At 39.6% G+C, this 25,942-nt stretch overlaps 1 protein-coding gene and 1 non-coding gene across 4 annotated transcripts in view; one reads left to right on the top strand and one right to left on the bottom strand.

The window, feature by feature from the left end:
• Slc22a15 (solute carrier family 22 member 15) overlaps positions 1-25,942 on the top strand; it is an 82,395-nt gene that overhangs the window by 32,998 nt on the left and 23,455 nt on the right. For all 3 annotated transcript variants that reach the window (XR_007104301.1, XM_047520406.1, XM_047520396.1), the window contains exons 3-6: positions 11,012-11,144; positions 11,720-11,884; positions 18,314-18,443; positions 22,653-22,868. Coding sequence is in view for 2 of the 3 variants with exons in the window: in XM_047520406.1 (XP_047376362.1) it covers positions 11,012-11,144; positions 11,720-11,884; positions 18,314-18,443; positions 22,653-22,868 (644 nt within the window). In the remaining variant the exon portion in view is untranslated. The remainder of the gene's footprint in view (positions 1-11,011; positions 11,145-11,719; positions 11,885-18,313; positions 18,444-22,652; positions 22,869-25,942) is intronic.
• On the bottom strand, positions 4,334-4,408 carry Trnaa-agc (transfer RNA alanine (anticodon AGC)). The gene has a single exon. It is a non-coding gene; the product is annotated as a tRNA-Ala (tRNA).

Genomic DNA, 25,942 nt, shown 5'->3' with positions numbered 1-25,942 from the left:
TTACCAAATATTACCACAGCCACCATCCCTCACTCTGCCTTATTAGTAAGTGTTCACCAAGAGCAAACAGAACTAGTGGGAAGTATACATGAAAATATTTATTGCAAGGAGTTGACTTGTGCAGTTGTGGGGGCTGGGTAAGTCAATATGAAGTCCACAGGGCCAGGCCATCAGGACAGCAGCCTGGAACTCCTGCCATGGACTGAAGCTACCCCCACAGACAGAATTTCTTTCTCAAGGGGCCTTAGTTCTACTTGTACCTTTTTTCAAACCCAGCCTCGGACGAATGAAGTGTGGTAATGGCTACTCCTGATGCAGCACGCACTTGGCAGCCACAGGTACCAAGAGGGCTGGCAAGGGTTGGGGGAAGTGTTCAGTATTCAGCAAAGACAGCTCATTTGGCAGGGTTCTCCAAAGAAACAGTCAGTAGGATATGTGTGTGTATTTCTTTGTGTGTGCGTGTGCACCTGTGTGTGTGTGTGTGTGTGTGTGTGTGTGAGAGAGAGAGAGAGAGAGAGAGAGAGAGAGAGAGAGAGAGAGAGAGAGAGAGAGAGAGGGGTGAGAAGATTTCAAGAAATTGGCTTAGGTGTTGGTGGGAGCTGGGAAGTCCAAAATCTACAGTGAAGGCCAGCAGACTAAACTCCCCCAACAGGAGCTGATGCTATGGTCTTAAGGCAGATTTGCTTCTCCTTGTGGCGAATCTTACTTTTCTTCTCAAGAACTTTAAGACCTCTGGACTTTTATTTGTTCACATTGTTTTACAATCAGTCAACTGATTGTAGACCTTAACCACATTCTCAAAATACCTTCCTTGCAACACGCGGATTAACGTCTGACTATTGTCTGGTCCTATTGACTTAAAGCTGACCACTACAAAGCAGACAATTGAAGTGATAACCAGAGGAAGCTAAGACTGCCAAATCCTCTGAAAATGGGGAATGAAACTGAAACTTTTGTGACACTTTTGTGAAACTTTTGGAACTTGAGACAGTTTATTTGTCTTTTAGAGTGTTAAGGAAAAAAGATCAACAACTTGGAAATAGGCAACAGGACCATATGTCCTGTGTCATTCTGGAACACTACCTAACAGGCCCACCCAAGGATTAGCGCATTCTCTGGAGGCACGCATGGGTGTTTGACTCACTATTTACTACTTATTAGATTCTACAACTCTGGAAGGATGAATATTAATTTGTTGAAAATGATTCTTATCTGACCACAATGCAATTATCTTTTATCCCATGGAAAGAAAAATATTTCTACCCATAGATAAGATAATCCCCAAAGGTTACAGTTTTATTGCCCTGTAAACAGTTCTGTCATTTAAATTACCTTATTTTAGCATTGTTACTTTCTTTGACTGTAAATATTTGTCTCTACTGGACTCTTTGAAGCAGTCTTATATTCTGCTGCTTCCCTCATTAAAGAGCACCCAGACCTTTGACATGTGCACATTCTACGCATAAGAGGCCTATTCTTTTTTTTTTTAAATTATTTGTTTATTTTTAAATTTTTTACAGACTGCATTTTGATTCATTGTACACCAATGGGGTACATCATTTTGTTTCTATGGTTGTGCATAATGTAGATTCATACCATTCGTGTAATCATGCATGTACATAGGGTAATGATGTCTGTCTCATTCCACCATTTTTCATACCCCCACCATTTCCCTCTATGTAATCTAAAGTTCCTTCATTCTTCTCTCACCCCCTCCCCCCTCCCCCATAATATATCATCATCCACTTATCAGGGGAAACATTTGGCCTTTGGTTTTTGGGGATTGACTTATTTCACTTAGCATGATATTCTCCAATTCCATCCATTAACCAGCAAATGCCATAATATTCTTCTTCTTTATGGCTGAATAATATTCCATTGTGTATATGTACCACAGTTTCTTTTCCATTCATCTGTTGAAGGGCATCTAGGTTGGTTCCACAATCTAGCTATTGTGAATTGAGCTGCTATAAACATTGATGTGGCTGCATTACTATAGTATGCTAATTTTAAGTTCTTTGGGTATAAACTGAGGAGTGGAATAACTGGGTCTAAAGGTGGGTTCGTTCCAAGTTTTCATGGCATATTTTTTTTTATTAGTTATACATGACAGTAGAATGTACTTTGACACATTATACATAAATAAAGTATAATTTCTCATTTTTCTGTTGTACATGATGTAGTTACACCAGTCATGTAGTCATACATGCACATAGAGTAATAATGTCCAATTCATTCTACTATCCTTTCTATGCCCAATCCCTCGTCCCCTCCCTTCACTCTCCTTCCCCTAATCTAAAGTAACTATTCTTCCCTACTGCCCCCACTTTGTGAATTAGCAGCTGCATATCAGAGAAAACTTTTGGCCTTTATTTTTTATGGATTGGTTTATTTCGCTTAGCATGATATTCTCCAGCTCCATTCATTGACCTACAAATGCCATAATTTCATTCTTCTTTAAGGCTGAGTGACATTCCATTGTGTATATATACGACATTTTCATCTGCTGAAGGATACCTAGGTTGGTTCCATAGTTTAGCTACTGTGAGTTGAGCTCCTGTAAACATTGATGTGGCTGTGTCACTGTAGTATACTGATTTTAAATCCTTTGGGTATAAGCAAGGAGTGGGATAGCTGGGTCAAATGGTTATTTCTTACTTTTGCATGATCATATGTTTTTCCTCTCAGTAGAGGTATTTGTGAACCAATTAAGTGCTTTCAGTGGCTACAGATAAAACCATAGTATTATAGATGGCAAATTGACTGTAGGAAGAAGTAAAACCCCTTAAATTCCATATCTCCCTCTATTTCCTTTCTTGAGAATGTCATCCAGTAGCTCCAAGGAGATGACCAGTTCAGTATAACTGAATGCCTATAAATTTTAAACCTCGATGCTTGAAGTCGCGGCATTGAGATGTTGTCTGTAAAGATGCCTGTAAGACTATCGTAGTGACTCCTGTTCCATAAATAATTCAGGAAATATGAAATGAGTTCTGGCAGACACTGTAAGATTAGCACTTGGGATACAAGTATGCCCTTAAGAAGTGCAAAGCATCAGAGGGAGAGAGCAGTGAACACAGGATTCACCATGCATCATGTTAGAAGCAAAAGTAGAGTTGTGGCAGATAGGACTGAGGGTCAACTCTGCTGTGGTGAGTCAGACAAGATTAAAGGAGTGTCCTGGAGATGAGTGGGAGTCACCCAGGTGGTGAGGTGGGGTGGGAGTGGAGAGACAGGGCCCGTGTGAGGAATAGTCAGTTCTTGTCAGGGTCAGACTTCCTGGCAAAAGTGGAATGAAAAATTGTTTTATTCTTTTTGGTAGTCATGCCCTCACCTGGACTTCTGCAGGCCGTGGCCCCACATTATTCATTTGTGAGTAATGCAGGGTCAGTCACAGGTCCTGGACCAAAGTGAGGCGGGCAGGACCAGGAAGGGCAAAGCCCACATAGGGGAGGAAAATGACCAATGCTTGTAAGAGCTTAGTGCCAATCATGTTTTATTTACCATCGCTGCCCCCTGTGTTAGAGTCGTCTGTGCTTACAGCACATTCATCCATTTTTATTGCATGAAATGTCATCATAAACTAGAAGAATAAGAAAATGAAGGAAAGAATGGGGGGGGTGGTTAGGTAATGAGAAAACTGAAGCAGAGACAAACCTTCTGATCTTAACCGAGCCAATGAGAAGTTGCTCAGATACAGGCTGGGTGTCTCCTGGATTTAGTACAGGTCCCTCGTGCTCATCAGTCTTCCTGATCCTCATGATCATCTTAAGAAACATCTGTTACACTCTCTGTGTTCTGGTACTGTAGGGAAGGATGAGGCACACGGTGTTTCAGAAGAGGAAGGAAAAGAAACCTAGGGTCAGTTACTTTGTGTCATGTGGGTACACCAGATGTCATACAGACCCTAAGGAACAATACAAGTACAGTTTTAAAAATAACCATTTTATTAGGTATTTGTATTTAAAATACATTTTGTGGAATGAAATAAACTCTGAGAAAAAAGACCAGCCAAATATAAAAAATAACCTTGAAAACCTCTTTGGAAGTTGACTTTAAAACATTTTTTTCTTCTCCCTTACCTCGGCCTTCTTTGCACTGTTTCCCGAGTGCATAGGCCATGTAACTCTCGCTTCCTATATATATCTTCCACCTTCCTTTTTCTCCCTCTCCCTTCCTTCTTAGCAGCACCTGATTCTGTTACTCTAAGTCAAGGATTAACTTGTTCCTAGTATTCCTTCTAATATTGATTTTTTTTCTCTGTAGTTTCCTGAACGGAATGCATTCTGAGGGTTAAAAAATAGTGTTTTTTTTTGTTGTTGGTTGTTTGTTTTTTTCAGTGCTGGGGATCGAACCCAGGGCCTTGTGCACGCTAGGCAAACACTCTACCACTGAGCTGTACCCAAAAGCAGCCCCCAAAATAGCATCTTTACCCAGTCTATTGTACTTTCTGTACAAAGGGAGGCTGTGGGGATGAGAGAGGAGTAATGTGTGAAAGTTGGTTTGTTACAAATCATTTGGTTGCATGGTGCAGTAGCCTATTTGACCTGACTTTGGAACCTATATGTTTTATTACTCAGCTGGTCATTTTACTTTTAGAATTATATAAACACACAATCCTTTTTTAAAGTTATACTTTATTTTTTCAGATTATGATATTTCTTCCATGTCAAAAAATGATTGATTTGTGACATTTCCATAAATTGAAGCTTGATGAATTCAAGAGAGATGCTTGACTTCCTTTAAAGCTCATCTTCAAGCCTCGCTCCATCTGTGCTCCATTCTAGTGGCTTCAAGTAAGTCTTATTCATGGACAGCTCAGCACAGATCTCCCCTCTGAACTCCAGATCGCCATGTCCAGCTTGAATCCATTCAGTCCTTGAACCCCCACCCTGCCCAGGGCTGGTCTGGGTCGCTAATGACCTTTCCTGGGCCTTTCTGCTGCCTGTTGCCACCTGCATCCCATACTGTGTATTGCAGCCAGAGCAACTTTTTTGACAGACACTGGTAATTTATCCATATTGGGACATGCCGTTTATTCTCAGCCTCTAAGCAGTAGCAATCCAAAGATTAAACAAAAAAACCCTCCCAAGTGCCTCACTAATACCCAGCCAAGAGTAACTCCGTCTCAGTCGTCCTCCCTTCTGCTCGCCCACCTTTTTCCTCTTTTGGAGCTGGAAGGCTCTGCATACACCTGGTGCAGTGCTCACACCTGTATTTGCCATATTTATGTTCCTTTCATCTCTTATGTTAGAGGCACCTGCTGTTGCTTCTGCCCTAGTTGTGCCTGATTTCTTCTCAGGTCTGTTTTCTTTAGACAAGTGAATGATCGTATCAGAGCTTTTAGTGGTATGGCCCTCAAATTCGTTTTGAAAGCTGAATATAATAAATGCTCAACTCATGAACTCAATCTAGTGATTGTGGTGAGCACATGAACAAAAATACAGATGTTGGTTATAAAACAAAAATAGATTTAGATAGGTCAGCCTAAGTGACATTGTCTTTATACACTGCCTTTTCTGTCAATATGTGTGAAAAGTGGACTTTTTGCTTTTTTAATTTGCAAGTGATTTTTCGATTTGAAATTTATTAGTATAAAACATAATTCTAAGGCTTTAGATTTTGGGCTGCCATTAAAAGTAGTAAGAGAGACATCACCTTAACAATCTCTAGACAGTAAGCACTTGAATGAATTACAAATTTGTGCTTTTAAAACCTAAATTCTCATAAAAAACACATTTCTTGGGAATGAAAATCATAGTTAGGTTTATTATAGTTCAGTTTCTAGTGTGCTGGTGATAGACTGGTTCAGGTTTTACCCTGGCACTAATTATTGACCAACAGGGCAAGAAAATGACCTAGTAATTGAGTTTACTCTGGTGGGTAACCTTCTTCCAAAACTTTAAAAGTAAGTTGTCCCAATACATCTTTAATACTGTAGGACTTACAGATGTTATCAGGATATTTTGTCTGAACTTTGACAAAATCAAGCCTTTAGATCACATAGTAGGTATATGATTAACATTTAAATGCTGTTTGAAAAATAGTTAAAATTGAAAGTGAAACAAAACATTTAAACCAGAATCTGAGGAGCATATTGTGGGTGGGGCTTTGGAAATCTAGTTGTCATCAGATTGTTCTAAATTCTTGAGTTGACCACCCTGCACCAACCATCTCTAATTCATCTAGATCTGTTAGGGAGCTCTTCTGGGTCCAGCTTCATATTCTTTAATTTGCTTTTTAAAAATTCACTTTTTCAGGTTAAGTGTGGCATCCACACCAGTAATCCCAGCCCCTCAGGAGGCTGAGGTAGGAGCATCACAAACTCGAGGCCAGCCACAGTAACTTAGTGAGACCCTGTCTCGAAAAATAATAATTAAAAAAGGCTGGGGATGTAGCTCAATGGTAGAGCTTCCCTGGGTTCAATTCCCAGCACCACAAAAGAAACAAAACAAAACAAAACAAAACAAAAATCCCACTTTTCAACTTGTCTTTCACTTCCTGTATGTGCTTCTGGAGAAATAGGGAGATGCATTATCCCAACCAGCACTGACTTGAAGAAAAATTACTAGAAATTACTTTTGACACTTGGAACTGGCAGCCTGAGAATCAGAATTTGGATTTTGCTGATCAAACATCTCATGGGCTATTTCTTCCTAAAACTGCTATCCAAGTTGACAGCTATCCAGTTGCTGGAAGGGTGGCATTATAGCCATTTTGATGGTTTTGAGAAGTTCTGCAAATGTGGCCAACAGAATAGTTGATGATAGAGTAGCCAAATTAGCCATTTCTTATTAAGCATAAAACAGATCAGTGTGAGCCTAAATACTTGGCCACATAAGCAGACAGCAGAAATTGAAGTGCAGAATGATCAATGCTAAAGTTGTAGGCCAGATTTTAAAAGCATGAAAACAAGCGGTAAGAACATGAAAAACATAAAAGTATGGATACCTTGAATTTCAAAGTATTAAAAATAGGTAACATTAGGACTTGTTCTTTGTTCATTGTTAAGAAATTGGACATCCCTGTAGCTGACACGATCCTGTCTTTTTTAGGACACCCTGATATCTTATATGAATTCATTTTTTAGACCTGGAAAAATGTCACCTTAGACATTCCTCATGAGTTAAAAATTCGTCCTTGAAATTATTCAAAATAAAATTTTCATTTATTTATTTTTTTATAAAACAAAATTTCTCCTTCAAATGTCAGAATTTTTTTTCATCTCTTTTATATGAAACTTAAAAATAACTTCCTTTCTTTCCCAGATCCTTAAATCAAGGCATATTAACATGATTTGACCGTTTTGGTGACAGCCATACTTAACACAGAGTTTGGTAACTGGAGGTCTTAAAGAGGTGAGCGAATGTTGTGAAGACACAGAGGAAGGGAAGTAAGGGGTGGCAATCTGAGAGTGTGGGAGGCTCAGAGTCAAGGTTTTAGAGATAATGCTGTTATTGAAGATGATAAAACCCAGGGTAGGGTTCTTAACCTGACTGCCTCTGAGGTCCGTCTGAAGAATTAGGGCCTCCCCCGTGTTCTCAGGGACTCAGACTCCTTCCTACTTTTGCCTTCATAATCACTCTTGCCTGACCACTTCATTATGTCCCCAGATAGAGCTCATGGGCATTCCAAACAGTGTGCAGGAGGAAGCGGGAGAGGGAAGATCAGCCCACTTGTAGACAGATTCTTGGGGGTCATCAACCGATCCCATTGCCTAGAACTTGACAACATGGCCATACCTACCTGTAAGGGATTGGGATATCTGGTCTTCATTCAGAGTGGTCATCTGCCCAGCTCCACCTGTTATTAGTATAGAAGAAGGTAAGAATGAATGTTACAAAACAAGCTAGCATCTGTGCCTCAGATGGGTAGTGGGTTACATTACCACCTGAAGATAATATAATCTTCAGATGAGCTGTTATTTTTGAAATTGTATATCTCCTCCCATCCTAGGCACTTGGGTCCCTGGATGGAAAAGGAAAAGCAACCTCCAGCTAAGAAGGATCTATGTCACCCAATGACTTCCTTTGGAGACAACCAGTTTTCACCAGGGCAAGAATGGGAAAAGTAGAGAAGTTAAAGATAAAAAGTATTTTCTTAATGGCAATAGTTGTTTATTACTCACCCCTCCCCCATAGCTTGTTTTTTTTTTTTTTTTTTTTTTTTTTAGCCAACATATATTACATTATCATAATAATCACTCCTCTGCAAATACCCTTAGTTGGTACCTCTTGCCTCTTATAGTACTCCTGGAAAATTTCCAACTCTGAGTGAGCTTAATTGTCTCCTCCTCATAAAATTAGTAACTGCAGAGCTTCAGAGAGTTTTCCGCAGGGTCTGGCAGCCCTGCAAGGTTTCCCTTGAGCAGGCCATGTCCCACTCTTTAGAGGATCATGTTTCCCATCATCTAACTCCCTCTCTGAGTGCGGAAGTGTCCTGAGCCCCAGCCCTTCCAGCAGTTTTGTAAACCCTCATTACCTCTCCCATGACCTCAAGAAACATATCCACACGCCTGCTTAGCATCTCCACCTACATGTTTTATAAGCAGGTCCAAATAGAGCTCTTGGTTTCCCATCACATACCTGACATCTTTGGCAGCCTTTTCCATCTCCATAAATGTCACAACCAACCACCCAGTGGCTGACATTCAAAACTCAGGTGCTGCTCTCCCCACTCCATGCCATCACATCCCCTCCTTCACCAAGTCCTGTCAACTCTGCCTTCACAAAGAGTCTACCAGCCCCTCAGTCCTCCCCCAGTGTTCTCAGGGACTCAGGCTCCTTCCAGCTTTTGAATTCACCATCCCTGTTCATGCTGCAGCCCAAGTGCTTTGCTGCTTTGAAAGTTTCTCCACCAGATAAACTAGTCTAACACCTTTAAGCTTGGCCTCCTGCAAAGAATCGGGACATGGATAAAATGCATCTTTTTAAAAAAATTTTTTTCCTGCTTCAATCTGACAAGGATGACCTTTTCAGTTCCTGGTAGAATCCTCATTTCCATGTGAAACCTCATTAGCATAACCTTTGCTGTCTATATCAGCATTCTGGTCTTCTGAGCCCTTATCCAATTCACTCATTAAACTCTGCTTACAGCATTCTAAGGTGTTCTCTAGCCTGCTTTTCCAAACTTTCACAAACTCCTGTGAGCCAGTTCCAAAGGCTCCTCTACATAGGCAAAGCTGTGGTCAATGGCTGTGCTTCTCAGTACTACTTTTCTTTATTAGTCAGCTTTCTCTATTGTAACAAAATATCTGAGATAAGTAACTTGTTAAAATAAAAGGGTTTCTTTTGACTTGTGGTTTTATTTTTAATTTTTTATTTATATTTTTGTGGTGCTAGGAACTGTACCCAGAGCTTCACACATGCTAAGTAAGTGCACTGAGCTACACCCCAAGCCCTGGCTCATGGTTTTAGAAATTCCAGTCCATGAACAGGTGGACTCATTGCTTTTAAACTTGTGGTGGGGGTACTTGATGACAATGGTAGGCACACCCTCAGTGACTTAAAGATCTTCCACTAGGCCATACTTCCTAAAAGTTCCACCAGTATTGCCACCCTGGTGACCAACCCTTTGCCACATGGGTCTTTGAACACCAAAACTATAGCAAAGGTCTAGGAAAACTAGTTAACTAAACTTGCTAGAAATTGCATGTGAAAAATAGGGGACTTCAGAGGTAAGCACAGCATTAGCACTGTCCTTATCTATGTCCTGATTCAAACCAGGCTTAAAGGAAATATAAGGGAAGGACAGAAGTCAGATGTGCTTTTCAAGCCATAATGACTGGTCGTCAGAGCATGGAAAAGGGGTGGTTTGAAGGGAGGAGAAGGGCAACCAGGAAGAGTAGCAACGTGCAAGCCCATAGCAACAGGCTCTTCATACACCTGCTATTGCTGGTCTAGGGAAGGGGCTGGGAAGTGGACAGATGAGCAGTCTCTTGGTTCTCTGAGGTTACTTCTGTTACATAGTTGCACTTCAGTGCTTTTAACCAAATACCACTAGCACATCACTAGGTGGGACTTGAGATAACTATGTTTAAGGATGATTGCTTTCTTTTTAAGTTCATAAGTTGCCCTATAGTAGAAAACAGTAGAACTCAAGGAATTGTTTTTATATTTCAGTAAATACATACTCATGACATAAAGATGACTCTTCTAATCATATTTAAGTGTATGATTTAGTGGCCTTAAGTACATTCATATTGTTCACCAACATTACCACAATCTAGCTCCAGGATTTTCTTCTCCCATTAAACAATGACTCCCTGTTCCCCCTCCCCTTAGACCCTTGTTACCACTGTTCAGCTTTCTACCTCAGTGATGTTGACGCTCACGGTACCTCACGTAAGTGGAATAATGTATTATTAGTCCATTTGTACCTGGCTTATTTCACTTAGCTTAATGTCTTCAGAGTTCACCATGAACGAATCAGTTCTTTCCTTCCTAAGGCTGAATAATGGTCCATCATATGTAGATAATTCATTTTTTAATCCATTCATTTATTGATAAGTTACTTTCACCTTGACTATTGAGAATAATGTTGCTTTGAACATGGGTGTACAAAATATCTCTTCATGCATTTGCTTCCATTTCTTTTGGATTTATACCCAGAAGTGGAATTACTGGATCATATGATATTTTGTGTTTAATTTTTTGAGAAAAGCACTCCAGGGATTTTAACCATATTAATTAATCGAAGAAAAGGAACAGAACAGAGCCAACAGTTAGATAAACAATCAGCGCTTTACGTGCTGTGTTCAGTTCCTTAATAAGTTATGTGTGGGGTGCTTAGGAGTATGTTCTACTAACAATGGTTTCTAGAGTTCCCAAAGATGCAGTCTCCATGAATGTCCTTGAAGATGGTGTTCTACAAGTCCTAGTTAATAGTGGAGCATTCAGTGGAGAAGTTACAGTGCACAAGTTTTTGTTATAAATTTGGTTTTGTAATAGCTAACTCAATCCATCTGTCTTTTTCCTATGACCTAAATGTCTCTTATTTTTTCTTCTTCTAGTGGTTTTTAATTGCCAACAGATCTTACAAAGTCAGTGTGGCAAGTTCCTTTTTCTTCAGTGGGGTGTTTGTTGGTGTAATCTCTTTTGGTCAGCTTTCGGATCGCTTTGGAAGGAAAAAAGTCTATCTCACAGGTAATTTGTCAGTGTTAGTGAACTGAATAAGAGGATCAGACACAGACTGTATTTTTATTATACTTGCAAGAGACCAAAATGCAAGCAGAGTTAGTTCTGGCTCGTTGGTGACTAACTCACCTGGTTAAGCCTGGTAAGTATTAGTGTTAAAAACTTTGCATAGGTGATGTGGCTTTCTGCAACCCCCAAATTGAAATTTAAGCCAATTTAAGAACAATGAAAGATTGAGACAGTATTCCACATCCATTTCCTTATATCGTTCTGTGTTGATTCATTTCAAATGAGCTCCCCAGGACTTGGTATATTCTCTTGACAAGCTGAGTATAAGCAAAGATTTTTAATTTCTAGCATTATTATGAATAATTGAAAACTCTGCGTGATTGACAGAAATTGTGTCACAAAGAAAGTAAACCTGTTTTTCTCTGTAGTTTTCAAGAGAAATTGTTAGGAGAAAACATAGCTCAGAAAATTCAAGTTTACAATGGTTTATTTTACAGACTAATGGATATAATTTATTACTTTCATCAAATGCTGTTTTGCCTCTGATTTGTTGAATATTATTCCTTTCTTTCTAGGTTTTGCTCTTGACATCTTATTTGCTATCGCAAATGGATTTTCCCCTTCATATGAGTTCTTTGCAATAACTCGATTCTTGGTGGGCATGATGAATGGAGGGATGTCGCTGGTGGCCTTTGTCTTGCTAAATGAATGTGTGGGCACCGCCTACTGGGCACTCGCAGGTACTGCTTAAATCCATGCAGATCTGAATGTGGTGAGTGCTTCGCAAAAACCTTGCAGGGAACCAGTTTAACACTAGCGTCTGAAAATGCATTTGAACTTGAGGGTCTTGATCCAACTACAATTTGAGTATCCCTTATCCAGAATGCTTGGGACCAGAAGTGTTTCAGATTTCAGATATTTTCAGATTTGGAGATATTTTCTGAAACCCAAAGTCTAACACAAAATCAATTTATGTTTTATTTATAGCTTATACACATAGCCTGAAGGCAATTTTGTATAATATTTTGAGCATGTCTGCAGTTTGACTGTGACTCTTCACATGAGATCAGTTGTGGAATTTTCCTTTGGAAGTATCATGTCAATGCTCCAAAACTTTTGGATTTTGCAGCATTTTGGATTTGGGATTTTCAGATCAGGATGCTCAATCTATATTACATTTGATTTCCTGAATTTGTTTTGTATGACATCAGATGAGTCATTTTCTTCATATTCCTTGGTAAAAAGTCTCTCCAAAGCCTGCGTCACAGATGGTGACTTTGCTACCCAGTGCATGGCCCGTCTGCATATTATTGTGGAGACTGTCCATTTCCTCAGAACAGCATTAACTGCTATTTAACTTAAAGTGGGAAACATTGCAGAGATAGGAAATACTAGAACCTTTTTTCTTGAAGCCTTCTTGTTATATTTTATGAAATTCTGTTTCATAACCTTTCTCATTTTTACTGTTCTTTTCAAATCAATAGATGATATCATAGAATTTCTTTACTAATGCTTAATTTCCAAATTGAGGTCCCATTCAGTATTATTTTTAACAATACAATTATTTTCTCAAGAACTGATATATAGTAAAATAAACGATTTTAAAAGATTATTTGACTTAAAATATAATCTTGGTAGAGTGCCTGTGTCTAAGACTCTGCTTTTTGCATGATAGGTTCACAGTGATAACTTTTTGTTTGTTTCACTTTCATTCACTTGACAATCATTGAGTACTATTGTATTTGTATACTGATATGGGAAACAAGTTAGCCCTGTGACTGACAGCAATATTTCTGAATGAGGACATATTGAGAGAGTGCCATTGTCTTGCCTAAGAACTAATGTGCAATGCCACCTTCCATTTGTTGAGTGTCTGTTATGTGCCAAGCACCACCCTGGGCATTTGACATTCATCTGTAAAATTTCCAGATCTTACCAGTTAAGAATTTCTACCTTCATTTTTATGGATAAGGAAGCTGAGCCTCTGAGAGGTGAGGTGACGTACCCATTTGCACACAGTTCATAACCGATAGGGCCAGGACTGAAGCCAGGGTCCGACCAATGCCCACACGTGCAGCGTTCCTCCTGTTCCCCAAGCACTCTCCTCTTGGAAGTTTAGTTTGTCACCTCATGTGAGTGCTGACCTGCTTGAGTGGTTATTTCTAACTGGTGTTTTGTAGTTGTATGGAATTTCATATTGGGCTAGAAGACAAAGGCTAAAGGAAATAGACTCCTGCTGTTTGTACATCCATGAAGCTGCTGTTGAGCTAAAGGATGCATAGATCCCAGCTGCGCGGACTGCTCCTGGTCCCTCACCTGGAGGTTCCACTTCATCTGTAGCAGCCTCCAGAGTGTACTTTCCCCTAGGCCAGGTCCTAAGCTAGGACCATGAGAAAATTTCCTCTGAGTTTTCAATTTGTAATGAGATAAACTGAATTAATGTCATTTTTCTTTTTGGGGGAGAGGATGGCCCGGCGGGGGGTGATGAATTAGGATTGAACCCAGGGCTTTGGCATGCTGAGCAAATACTCTACCACTGAACTGTAACTCCAACCCTAATGTCATTTTCTAAATTGTAAAGTCAGACTAATTCCAAGGAACTAGTACAGTGATTGCAGCCACTCAAAGGAACAAGGGTTCCTTCTCTGGTTTGGGCTGTTCCAAGGCCCAGGGTCTAGGTCTTGCTCTCATAGAGCATCATGACACCATATTTTTCATGTACCTTGTACATTTCCCAACTAAGAATCACATTTAACTGTAGCTATTCAATGAAGATGCTCTTGTATAAAAGACATCCCCCTGCAAGATTATCTGATTGTTCCTATCCTGTTGCATATGTTGAGCAAAAGGAAAGACCTCTTGGTCTCTTCTTCTCTTGACAGTCACCTAAAGCCCTTGAAAAAAATCCTAATGAAGTACTTCACTTTCACCTCCCATTTTTGTCCTTGAGACTGGGTTAAGATGAGGCAATTAAAATTTCTGTAGCAAAGAAAAAAGGGAGGAAGGGGGAATAAAACTATAATAGTGGAGCCAGATGTGTGCCAAATTTGATGTGAATTTCAGAGTGAGAGTGACAGAGTTCCTGGTGGCCAGGACTGGAACCCTCACCCAGGACCAAAGGAAGACTGGTGGGACCTGGAATGCTTTTGTGCACAGCTTCCTTCTTCTTCCATGAACCAAGGTCTTCCCCAGAATTTTGTCCTTGACCATTCTTTTCAAGGTGGTTTCTCTCCAGCACAGTCTTACACATCCCTATGACTTCAATTACGCTTGTGAACTGCAAGAAGTTGGAAAAATTAGTTTGAAAAATTAATACTCGATAGCTAATATATTCAGTATGTATAAAATAGTGTGTAAAGTATGTACAAAAAAGGCATGAGTATAAATTGAAAGAATCCATTTCTGATTGGTGTTCAATGGTTTAAGAAGGATGAAGCTAAGTGATAGTTATTGAGAATTGAAAAATGCAGTCATTTACTAAAGCTATGAAGAGCCCATGCTAGTACATTGATTATTTGTTTTCTTAATACCTTCTTAGAACAAAAATAACTACACATCAAATGTAAAGAATGCCTATAGTCCCACCTACCCAGAGATGACTGGGGCTCACACATTGCTGTGTGTACTTCCAGAGCCCTTCCTGTGCACTTCCATTCCACAGCATTCACTTACAAAACAGACCTTGCCACGTGTCAGACACGGTTTTTAGAGCTTTTTAGATCAAATGGCTGGACAAATTAAGGATAGGTAGGGGAAGGTCCTTGCTGTTCTGAAGTTTATCCTGTAATCAGGAGGCAATTTCAGATAATTCTAAGGACAGTAGAGAATATTTAACAGGGTAATGGGCTAGACAGAATTGGGGAGTAGTTACATTAAATAGAATGGTTACAGAAAACCTCAGTGCAGGAGTTTCACCTAGGATCAATGATGAGAAGACCTGAAAGTCAGAGGAAGAACATTCCAGTCAGATGGAATGGCAAGAACCAGGGCCTGAGGCAGGAAGGAACTTGCTGGGGGCCTGAAAGGATGCCTGAGGCTGCAGTGTGGAGAATGAGTGGGAGAAGAGTGAAGTGAGGTAAGGTCGGGAGGGACCAGATGACCTAGGGCATGTGATAGGCCAAATGAGGAATTTTTTTTTTTTTTTTTGATTCAAAGAGTATTGCAAAGCCAGCAGGGCTTGTTAAATAGAGTAGTGATCGGATCTCATATACTGAAAGATTGCTGTGCTAGATGTGTGGAGAATGAATGAAAGGGGAAAAGGAGAAAGTGGAAATTGAGGGATCATTCAGGAGGCTGTGTAGTTGTCTGTGTGAAACCGACAATGGCCCCGACTAGATGTGATCCATGGAGGAGAAGGAAGAGGTGCGTTTGAGCTGGCTTTGGTGGGACATGACCTCCTGAATGATTCATGGAGATGAGACAGGGACGACTCAGGGAGACTTCAGAGTTTGTATCTGAAAACCGGGAGGGTCATTGGTGCCATTTACCAAATGAAGTTAAATCTATTTTCCAACTTGCCAAAATTAGTTCTTGCTGAGTACAAATTGAGCAGGAGTAGCAGACTCGAAATTTATTAAAAATAAGCAGAAAAGAAATCTGGAAAAGATGCATAAATACCTAAAGGTCCATGGATAGTAACAAAATGACCTGTGGTACTCCAGGACTGTAAAGGCAAAAGTGGTGATTTGAAATGTTCATTTTAAAGTGAATTGTTTGAACTAAGGAGTTTAGAGTTTCATCACATCTTCAGCTCTGTTGTCATTTCCAGGCACATAGGTGTAGCTTCTTGTTGGACATTAAACGTGACTGTCCATTGTCCCTAAAATGTATTATTTTCCATGTAAAATTAACATTATCTTCTGGGATCTCTGCCTGTGGTAATATCATCACAGTATTTAAGGCCACCAACTAGATACCTTTGAATATCATTTCCTCTTGTCTTGCATATCCAGTTGATGCCAATTCTTACTGATTGTGACACAGACTCAAATTTTAAGAACCTATGTAAGGAGGGAAATCATTTGATTAACCACCAAGCCTTAGAGCCAGGCCTTGGAGATGCCTGGAACCAGGAAATCAGAGGATTCTCATTTCTGCTCCCTATCATCTCTGGAAGCTTCCTTTGCTCAGTCAAAGATGGGACTCAGCTGCTCCAAGTCCAGTATTTGAATTTCTGGGTAAGAACTCTGACTGGTCCAGCTGGGGTCACCCTGCAGCTCAGGGAACTGTGATTGGCAGCACCAGAGTGGAAATGAAGTACATGAGTCAGTTCTCCAACAGACTGAGGTTGGGGGATTCTTGGAATTAGAAGTGAGAGCTAGATAGAAAATATTATGAGCCAGGTGTGGTGGCTCATGCCTGTAATGCCAGCAGCTCCAGAGGCTGAGGCAAGAGGATCACAAGTACAAAACCAGCAAGACCCTACCTCTAAATAAAATATAAAAAGCATTGGGGATGTGTCTCAGTGGTTAAGTGCCCCTGGGTTCAAACCCTGGTACAAAAAAAAAAAAAAAATCTGAAATAGATATGAACGAGAGACTTTCAAATGACTTTTTTTTTTTAAGGTTAATTGACACAAAGGGCTAAACCCATGTTACAATAGAACAATATTTGTCTAATTGTACAAACTAACATTTGTAAAACATACATAATTTTATTTGCAACTAACAAAAACTATTGTCTGAGGCTGAGGTAGGTATCATTATTTCTATCTTAACAATGAGAAAACCCAGTCTAAGAAACATTTAGTGGTTTGTCCAAGGTCACACAGGAAAATGTGGCAAAATTAGTGTCCAAACTTGTTTCCCCTAAAAGCATCCCATGCTCTGGACTGTCCCCTTTTGCCTACATTGTTGTCAGTGGGTACTGTATTCTCAAGACCATTCTGAGCCATGACAAGAAGCCTTATTCTAGGGAGCCAGGTGCTATTTTATGCACTGTAATGAACCTGTAATAAGTATTGATTATCTTAAATTTCCAGGGAAATAACATTGTCCCCATTCCCTTACTCATCAGAGTTCTGAGCAGACTGCACATACTATTACATTAGCTCTTCTTTTGGGCCCTCCCTTTTCCTTGCTCAGGCAAAAGTTTATAGGTCATTATTTTTTGTTATAGAATGATAAGCTATGGGTGATAATCAAAGAAAATGTTTGTTTTATAGGTTTTTGTTGAAATTTTTGTAATAAATAAGCTCTGCAAAACTCTGTGACAGCAGATGCCCAAAGTCGCCTTTCCATAGAAGGGAGATAGGAGAGAGTAGTGGTACAGAATGCAGAACCTCCCTCCAGACAGACCATATACAGCCCTCTGTCCTTAGCTTCCCTTCCTCTCTCTGAGCTACTTTCTCCTTCCAGTATGTGGTTAATAATTGTACCTGCTTCATAGAACAACATATGCAAAGCGATCATGTTCAATAAATAGCAGCTCAATAAATGACTAATAGTGATAACAGCAGTTAGAGAAAGTACATCAAAAGTATAGAGTTTGTGAGAATATTGGGCAAGCCAGCACATGTACTATCTACCTCAAATATTTATTTCAAAAAGCATAATATTTTTAAAAATTCTCTGGTTGGTATTTTTTTTTATCAGTGAGCTGACAAAATTCCATGCTTCAGGGAGTTTATGTTCTAGTTGAGAGAGACAGATAAGAAACAAATAAATACAAAATGTCATACATCTGATGGTGATGAATTAAGGAGGGAAGGGCAATGAGAGAATGGGGCGCTGGGCTGTGATTTAAGACAGGGATTGCAAGGACATCCTCTGTGATATAGATGAAGTCCCAGCACTGCAATAACCATGTGGCCTAAAAAACACATTACCAACATGGTAAAAATACTGCCAAACCTCAGTTACAGGTTCAGGCAGATGTCAGTGTAACACCCAATGCACAAAGCATTTGGCCAAGCCCTTAAAGCTCCTCCTGTCTACTTGTGGTTTGTATTCCTTTCTCCTTCCTCCATTTCCACTAATTTTCTGGCCTCTCTTGTCCTTTTATCCTCTGATGCTGAACATTGGTGTTCATTTTTCTCTTCTGCTATGCGTCTCACCCTTATCAGGTGAGGGCTGTGACCTCATGGGTAGAGCTGGCTCTGTGACCTGGGGCTGGAAGTGGGACTGCAGATGGTGCTTTCTCTGGTGACCTTTCTCTTTTCCCCGAATTAGGCTCCATTGGCGGCCTCTTCTTTGCAGTTGGCATTGCCCAATATGCCCTGTTAGGATACTTCATCCGCTCCTGGAGGACCCTAGCCATCCTGGTTAACCTGCAAGGATCAATAGTCTTTCTCTTATCTTTGTAAGTAGTTTTTCTTCTCAGAGTTTTAATTCAGTAAGCAGAAGAAATGTCTTAAGAGAATGCAGGTCAGCACTTTTCAGGAGCTTGTGTACACTGACTTTGGGGAGGAACTAACCTCTGCAAGTGCTCCAGTTCTTGGCAGCTCCTGGAAAGAGAGATGGATGCTGTTTAGTTAGTTCAGAATGCAGACAGCCCCTGTTTAAAATAACCTTTCAACATGCTACCTTTTAAACTTCAGATTGTTGGCGTAGGGAGCCATTTTTTTTTTTTTTTTAACCCAGTACCTCAAGGTTAAAGATCTCTAGGCTGAATCAGACCATGGGATAGGAGTGCCACCGAGGTATGATATTGTGAGCCAAGTGTTCAAATCGAATGTGTATGCTAAGTGAAATAAGCCGGTCCCCCAAAACCAAAGGCCAAATGTTCTCTCAGATAGGTGAATGCCAACTCACAATAAGGGAGGAAGAGGGAAGCATAAAAGTTCATTGGATTAGACAAAGAGGAAGGAAGGGAAGGGTGCGGGGGTGGGAATAGGATAGAAAGTAGAACGAATTGGACAGAACTTTCCTGTGCTCATGTATGAATACACCACCACTGTAACTCCACATCTTGTACAACCACAAGAATGGGAAGCTATACTTCATGTATGTATAATATGTCAAAAGTACACTCTACTATCATGTATATCTAAAAAGAACAAATAAAAAACTACGTGGGAAAAAACCCATATTGTATAGTAACGACTATTCAACCTGAAGACAAGTCTCATTTCAGGGCTTCTAAATGTGGACTCTGAAAGAGTCTCAGATGTGGGGAATGCCCTTAGGATGAAGAGCAGTATAGGGCTGACTTCCTGGTCAGGGCAGGTTCTATAAATAACTGCCTGCATGTCACACAGTGACAGTGGTGGGTCACCAACCTTAGCCCATTTCATCAGAAGTTTTAATGCAGCCTACAAAGGTCTTTCTTATCTGAAATGTCCATTTTCTAAGTTTAATCATTAAGACTTTGGCACGAACAGGATTTCCAGCCCACGGTGCCACCTTTCTTTTGTGCCATAAAATGAGAGAGACCTGTGGTAAAATTTTAAATTCAGATAGCTCTTTAATTTAGTAACTTTTTATCCTGGTTCTAAATTAAGATTTTATGGGGACTGAACTGAAAATTGTTTTCATATGCAGTAGAAACAGTTAACCTAGATTAAAGAAGCAAAATTCATGAAAGTTACTTTACTATGTGAATTAGAGTGAGGTAATTTTATTAGAAAGGGAAACCAGCAGTACTGTATTAGCTTATATATTGTACATTTGTGAAAACAATAGATGGGTACCTACTATAGTACCTTGATTTAATAAGAATTCATGTAAATATTGATGAATAAATAAGTTTTCTTTCCAGCTATTTAATGGAACTCATGTTTCTCCATCCAGTCTGGCTCTCTCCTCTGAACAGCAGTGTGAATCCAGTGGATAATCTACACCATTCCGCTTCTCTTTTCCTGAACATATAGTCTGAGTTGGTTTCTGCTAGTGCTAGTTGGGGATATCTCCTCACCAGAAAACGAGTTCAGATCATGAGCAGTAGAAAGCAGAGGGAGAAAATCACATGCAATTAAATATCTCCTTACTCCATCAAGCCCAGAACATCAGGCTTCCCACAGATGGCTTCCAGTGTATCTTGCCTGACTTTCTCCTGACCTGTTCCCCAAACCCTCAGCTGTGTGTTATTGCCATCCAGCAAGTTTTTCTTGACCATGCCTCCTACTCCAAGTCATGCTCTTTCTTTTCTGAATTCCACAAAACGTAACTGGGACTCTTCCAGGGGCCTTTTATGGCTGCCTCCTGCTGGAGCCCTGCCTCTCTTTCTGAACTGGAAGCCCTCAGACAGCAGCAAGCTCACTCCACAGTGTACTTCCCCCAGCATCAGAGCCCAGGACCTTCCACACAGCAGAACTTTCCTGTCCATAAAAACAGCCATAATCACTTTCAGAATTAGCCATCATCAACATTTTAGAGTCATATATTGCTTGTTTATCAAAAACATTTTTAACTAGCCTAAAATTTCCTTATTTTTAAAATATTTGAATCTAAATAATTTTATCTTTTGCTGAAGACGAGTGCCTTCTTAATTTACAAAGCTTTGCCACCTTTAAAAATAGTCACAGAACATTTTTTGAGCAAAAGGAACATTGCTTCATTAGCCTTTTAGCTTTCAAGAGGGACCATGGCACAGGTGACCATGCTGCCAGGTAGAGGGCAGCATGTTCAAAGATGCTTTTTCTTTTTAAAACATGCCTCACTGTTTTGTATGTATAATCTGCATGCATCCAAGCTAATACTCTCGAATCTGTCCATAGCATCCTTTGAAAAAGTGAGCTATTGGTCTCTCAAAATGCAGAGAAATATAAAGGACTAAATTACATGCTCAAGATAAAGCTTTCTGAGGAGAAATAATTTTAACTCAGGGTCAAAGTTCCAAAGCCTGAATGTCTCACTAATATCATCTTCAAAAATAATTTTTACAATTTTAAAAGTAATTTTTTATTGTTTATAAACAATGCTGAAAATATAGAGAGACTCGAAGGAGGGTATAATGACTGTTAGTAGTTTGGTATGTTTCCTGTTGATTCTTTTTACTCCTTCCAATCCTGTCCCATTTTACAATTTTATCAACATTTACTTTCTCTACATAGTCTTCACAATCTTCTTTCTTTTTCTTTGTATTTAGACTAATCAGTTTTACTTAGTAGCTCATACATGGCCTAGGGTCAGTTGATTCAACTTATTGACAGATTAACATCCAACAGAACGATTCTTCACTTGATTTTTTTTTGCATGTCAGTAATAATAATCAAATGGCAATAAAGAAGTAAATAATGGAATTTTACAATTTGTCAGAAAAGCCTTCATTCTTGGCTTTTATTGGCCATCAGTGTTATGCATGAATATTCTCTTCCCCAGTTGCAAAGTCCCGGAAAAATTCCTGTTGTTTCCTGTGGCTTTCCTCTCAGCATCTCTCATATTCATCTGAACAAAATGAAAACCCCTTTTTTTTTTTTTTTTTTTTTTTTAACCTTCAGTGCTGGGGATTGAACTCAGGGCATTGCACATGTTAGGCAAGTGCTCTATCACTGAGCTAAATCCCAACCCCTGAAAATTTGTAATAAGTGGTTATTGGCAGACTAGCCCACTATTAAGCTTTCAAATCCTAAACTGTTGTTGCCGATTCACCATCTTATTGAAATGCACAGGGATTTCTAAAAAGCACCTTAAAAGCCTAATATTATTTACCCAAGTTTCATTTTAGGCGGAAAATGTCAAATTAGATGGAAATGTACTTGATGTTGTATTCAGTAAACAAGGCATACGTGTCCTGCAGTGACACTGTTTTTGAGAAGTTTTTGGAAAATATATTCATGATTATGAAGAGGAAAAAAACTGTATAATATCTAAGTCTTGAAACTGTGTAAGATCCCAGTTGAAATATAATTATTCAACACTTCGTGGTTATATTAGAAAACACCTGTTGTTTTGTAACTTGAAGTTAACCTGAAAATAATTTTTATTCTTTAAGATTTTTGTGAAGATCAAGAAAGGTCCTCAGGATGAATTAAAACTGGTGTGTTGGGTGATTTAAATATTTTGAAACAGTAAACACTCAAAAGTAGCTAAGATGTAACTTTCATTTTTATGTGGAGTCTTAAAATAATCTCTCCCTCCTAAATTGCATATGGTGATGTTAAAAACATTCCTTTTTAAAAATTTATTTTTCTAACAAGATGATAAAGATTTCTATCTTCACGTAAAACTTTTTCAGAACTTAAAAATAACCCACTAGCTCTACTATGTGATTCTAACACCACTTGTCCCTGATCCCTGCTTCATGAAGAATTTGCTTTATTCAGTACTAAGGACTTGCCATTAGCTTATTAAGATTGATTTAAAAATAAATGCAAACTGTTTACCTTTATTATTGATATTTTGAAAGCACATTCTTGATTTTGGTTGGTAAGTAGGCCCTCCCTAATGTTGGTGTTACTGTTGAAAGCAGCCCTTTCTCTCTCTCATATGTCATCAGAGAGTCAAGCTTTAAACCTAAGGCAGAGTGCAGTTGATGTGAGGGAACTCATGTTCTAGAGGATGATTTGTGTGTCCTTCCTCTGCACGTGTACCTATATGAATACGCAGCCTTTAATGACGTCTCTTTCAGATTCATTCCTGAATCACCTCGTTGGTTGTACTCCCAGGGTCGACTGAGTGAGGCCGAGGAGGCACTCTACCTCATTGCCAAGAGGAACCGCAAGCTCAAGTGCACGTTCTCACTAACACATCCAGCCAACAGGAGCTACAAGGAGACTGGAAGTTTCCTGGATCTGTTTCGTTACCGAATTCTCTTAGGACACACTCTGATCCTGATGTTCATCTGGTAATTCATATAAAGGGGTGTTTTGTTGATCTTCAGCTGAGGTTGCTAATGGTCCCTGGGTAATCTATTCCTTCTTCAGGATTACAGAAAACTTTACCTTTTATCAGCAGGAAATTGTTTTCCAAAAGACAGGACCCTGTCCCCGGCATCTGTTCACACTCAGCTCTGCTTTTGCAGCCCCATCTCTCTCAAGCAGGAGATGATGGTGCCTGCTGGGTAGCTTCCCTGAATTTGAGTAAACAGACATCAGAAACACATCTTTGCTCATGAGGCATTTAATGTAAATATTTAAGTCCCACCCTCAAGAAAAAGAGGGCTGGGGAAAGCAAGAAAGCATACCAGAAACTGAAGAGTTCTAACAGAATTTAACCTTCCTTTGATTTTGGCACCAAGGGCCTTCCAGCAGTGCCCTGGGACACATTTTGTGTGGTAGTCCTGCTCACTGGCTCATTGAGGTGAGTGAAATGCTATCCCTTGTGCAGATGGGATCCAAAGCCATGTATCAGATCAGTGAATGAGATGATTAGCACTCTTTGCTCCTGATTTTCTAGTAATTTAGCTTATTCCTGTCTCAAAATGCCTCTCAAAATGCTCTCAGCCTTAATGTAAGTTCATTCAGTGGTTCGAGATGGTTCCATTTAAAGAATGAAGGTGTCGAAAAGCAAGGAATAGATGGGCACTACAATTTGCGTTTTGCACACATGTTTTAATATTGTACATTCTGCTATCAATTTGACCCAGTACTGGGCATGATTATCACATGTCACAACTAAAAGATGGTCATGTGGTTCATATGCATTTGCCATGAAGGGTGCATGGAAAATTGCATGGAAATTATTGTGGAATAATAAAGGAAAGTGACTTTATATGAAAGTAATCATATGTATAAAGCTGAAAAGAACAGTTGTCTGATAAGAAGAAGCTGAGAAGATATTTTCTGTAGCATGATTCTCTTTTCCTATCCATATACTGGCTGCCCCCTGTATGGTCAGGGGTCAGGTCCTACCAACTGCTGCCTTCTCCACAGAACTAGCACAGTGTAGGGGTATCACAGATGCATAATGCTGGATGAAGGACATAACTTAGAAATGAAGACCCAGAGAACCTTTGAAAACCTAATCTGGTTACACAGCATAACAGATACTCATTTGGTGTTTACCTATTTAAAAGCAAATACTTATGAAGTCTGTTCAAGGTACATGGGGGTTCTATAGAACTCTTCATTTGCACATCACATAAGACAATAAAACTCTCTGCATTGCAGGAAGCACCTACTTGAAGATTTTTTACCATTTTTATTTTTGTTTAAGTTTTAAATTTTTTTCTAGTTATATTAACTTCTAGGTTCAGGCCTTCACAAAATTAAAACAAACAAACAAATAAAAACCAAGCTAAGGGACGGGAGCCTGTCCCTGTTTATTTTATTTCTTACACAGCCAAATAAGCTCTTCTCAAATAAACTTCTTCCCCCTGGGCTCTGAAGTTAAAAGACATGATAATTGAGACAATGTCATTTCACATATTGCCATTCTTTTTGAGGATGCTATAAAATTCTAAAATCCTTTCTGTGCCTCTGTCATTGAAGAAAGCCTTAACTAGGGAGTAAAATTATACCTCTGTGTTTAACATCTGTTCCTTTGCTTATTTCCTGCGATAGTGCCTTTTAAAATAGTTCTTCAATGCCCTAAATATACTGTTAAATGTTATGCAAGCATCTTAAATTTTGTTCAGTGCACATAAAGAGGATTAAAATGATTTTAATAGCTGTAATTATGGATCCCAACGACCAACTCTGCCATGAAGGCGACTTGCAGATGGGAGGCCCAGCCTTGGGGACTTGGGGATGCTCAGGCCTTTCATACCTAACGTTCTCCTCTTCTCTTTCACTGCCAGCTTTTCACTAAATTCCCCTATTGTCCTGAACTGGTTTTGTGTGTTCTTGATGTGACTCAATACCATTCCAGCTTAATTTAAGTAGGTGCATTTTCATGGCTGGAATCATGTCATTGGAATTTCTATTTTAAATGCAGTCACACAGACAACCCACAAAGAACGTTAGGTTTGAGGAAGGTCTGTCCTACACATGGGAAACATTTAAAAGATACTTTAGAAAACTGCATGGATTTAAATTTGTTTAGCCTTCTGCTCACATGCAAGGTGCCCAGGGTACATAGAAAGCAGGTAACTCAGTGTCCCTTTGCACCTGCCCTTCTGGTGTCCTGGCTACAGGATTGCTTATCTGCCTTCACGCATAAGGGACCACTTAATGCCAGTAAGAAGTAAAGAGAAGTGGTTGTTGCTTCTGGTGCATTTGCTCCAGGGATGCCTCTCTCCCTTCCTCCCCAGTCTTTTCTTCTTATATCTACCACAGCCTATTAGTAGGCCTAGTACTTGGCCCCTTCTCTGTTTCATTGCTTACATAGGAATTTATCGTTTATACAATGTATTCAAATACTAGTAAAACCTACTTTCAGGTTTTAAGATTTTGATCTATTTTACTTTGATTTTAATAATGCAGTTTGCTAGGCATAAATGTTCCTATTACCATTTTTGCTATTTGATTTGGACCTTCAGGTCGGCACTCTGATTGGCCAAGCTCCTTAGCTTTTTATTCCCAACTGTAGGAATATGCTTGGGGCCTAACAAAAATTCCTGCCATCTAGGATGTTCTCCCTCAGTGTGTATTTCAGAAATGAAATGCATCAGTAAATTAGTAGCTTTTCAAAGGGTTCTTCCCCAGTTGGTCCTTCTGGAGGATCCAGCCTCCACTGTGACTCCCGAATTTCTTCCCTGTTCTGGGTTTGTAGCCTGTGTACCTGCTGAATGCAAGAAGAATTAATACCTAGGGTAGGAAGTGCCTACATCCCAGTTGGGTGGAGTGCCTAACATTTCTGGCCTACAGGTGACCCACTGAAGACCCATCACTTCTCAGTCCATGCTCTCCAACCATCCTTTGTTGGTTTTCTCCGTGGGAGGACTTTGCCAGAGTCATTCTGATAATATCACAACACCAGCCTTAGGCAAGTGTTCCTTACATTGTTGAATTAAATAAAGTAAGAATAGGGTCATTGTTT

The sequence above is a fragment of the Sciurus carolinensis genome, chromosome 1 (assembly GCF_902686445.1).
Source record: "Sciurus carolinensis chromosome 1, mSciCar1.2, whole genome shotgun sequence".
NCBI lineage: Eukaryota > Metazoa > Chordata > Mammalia > Rodentia > Sciuridae > Sciurus > Sciurus carolinensis.
This window is presented reverse-complemented; position numbering and strand designations above follow the sequence as displayed.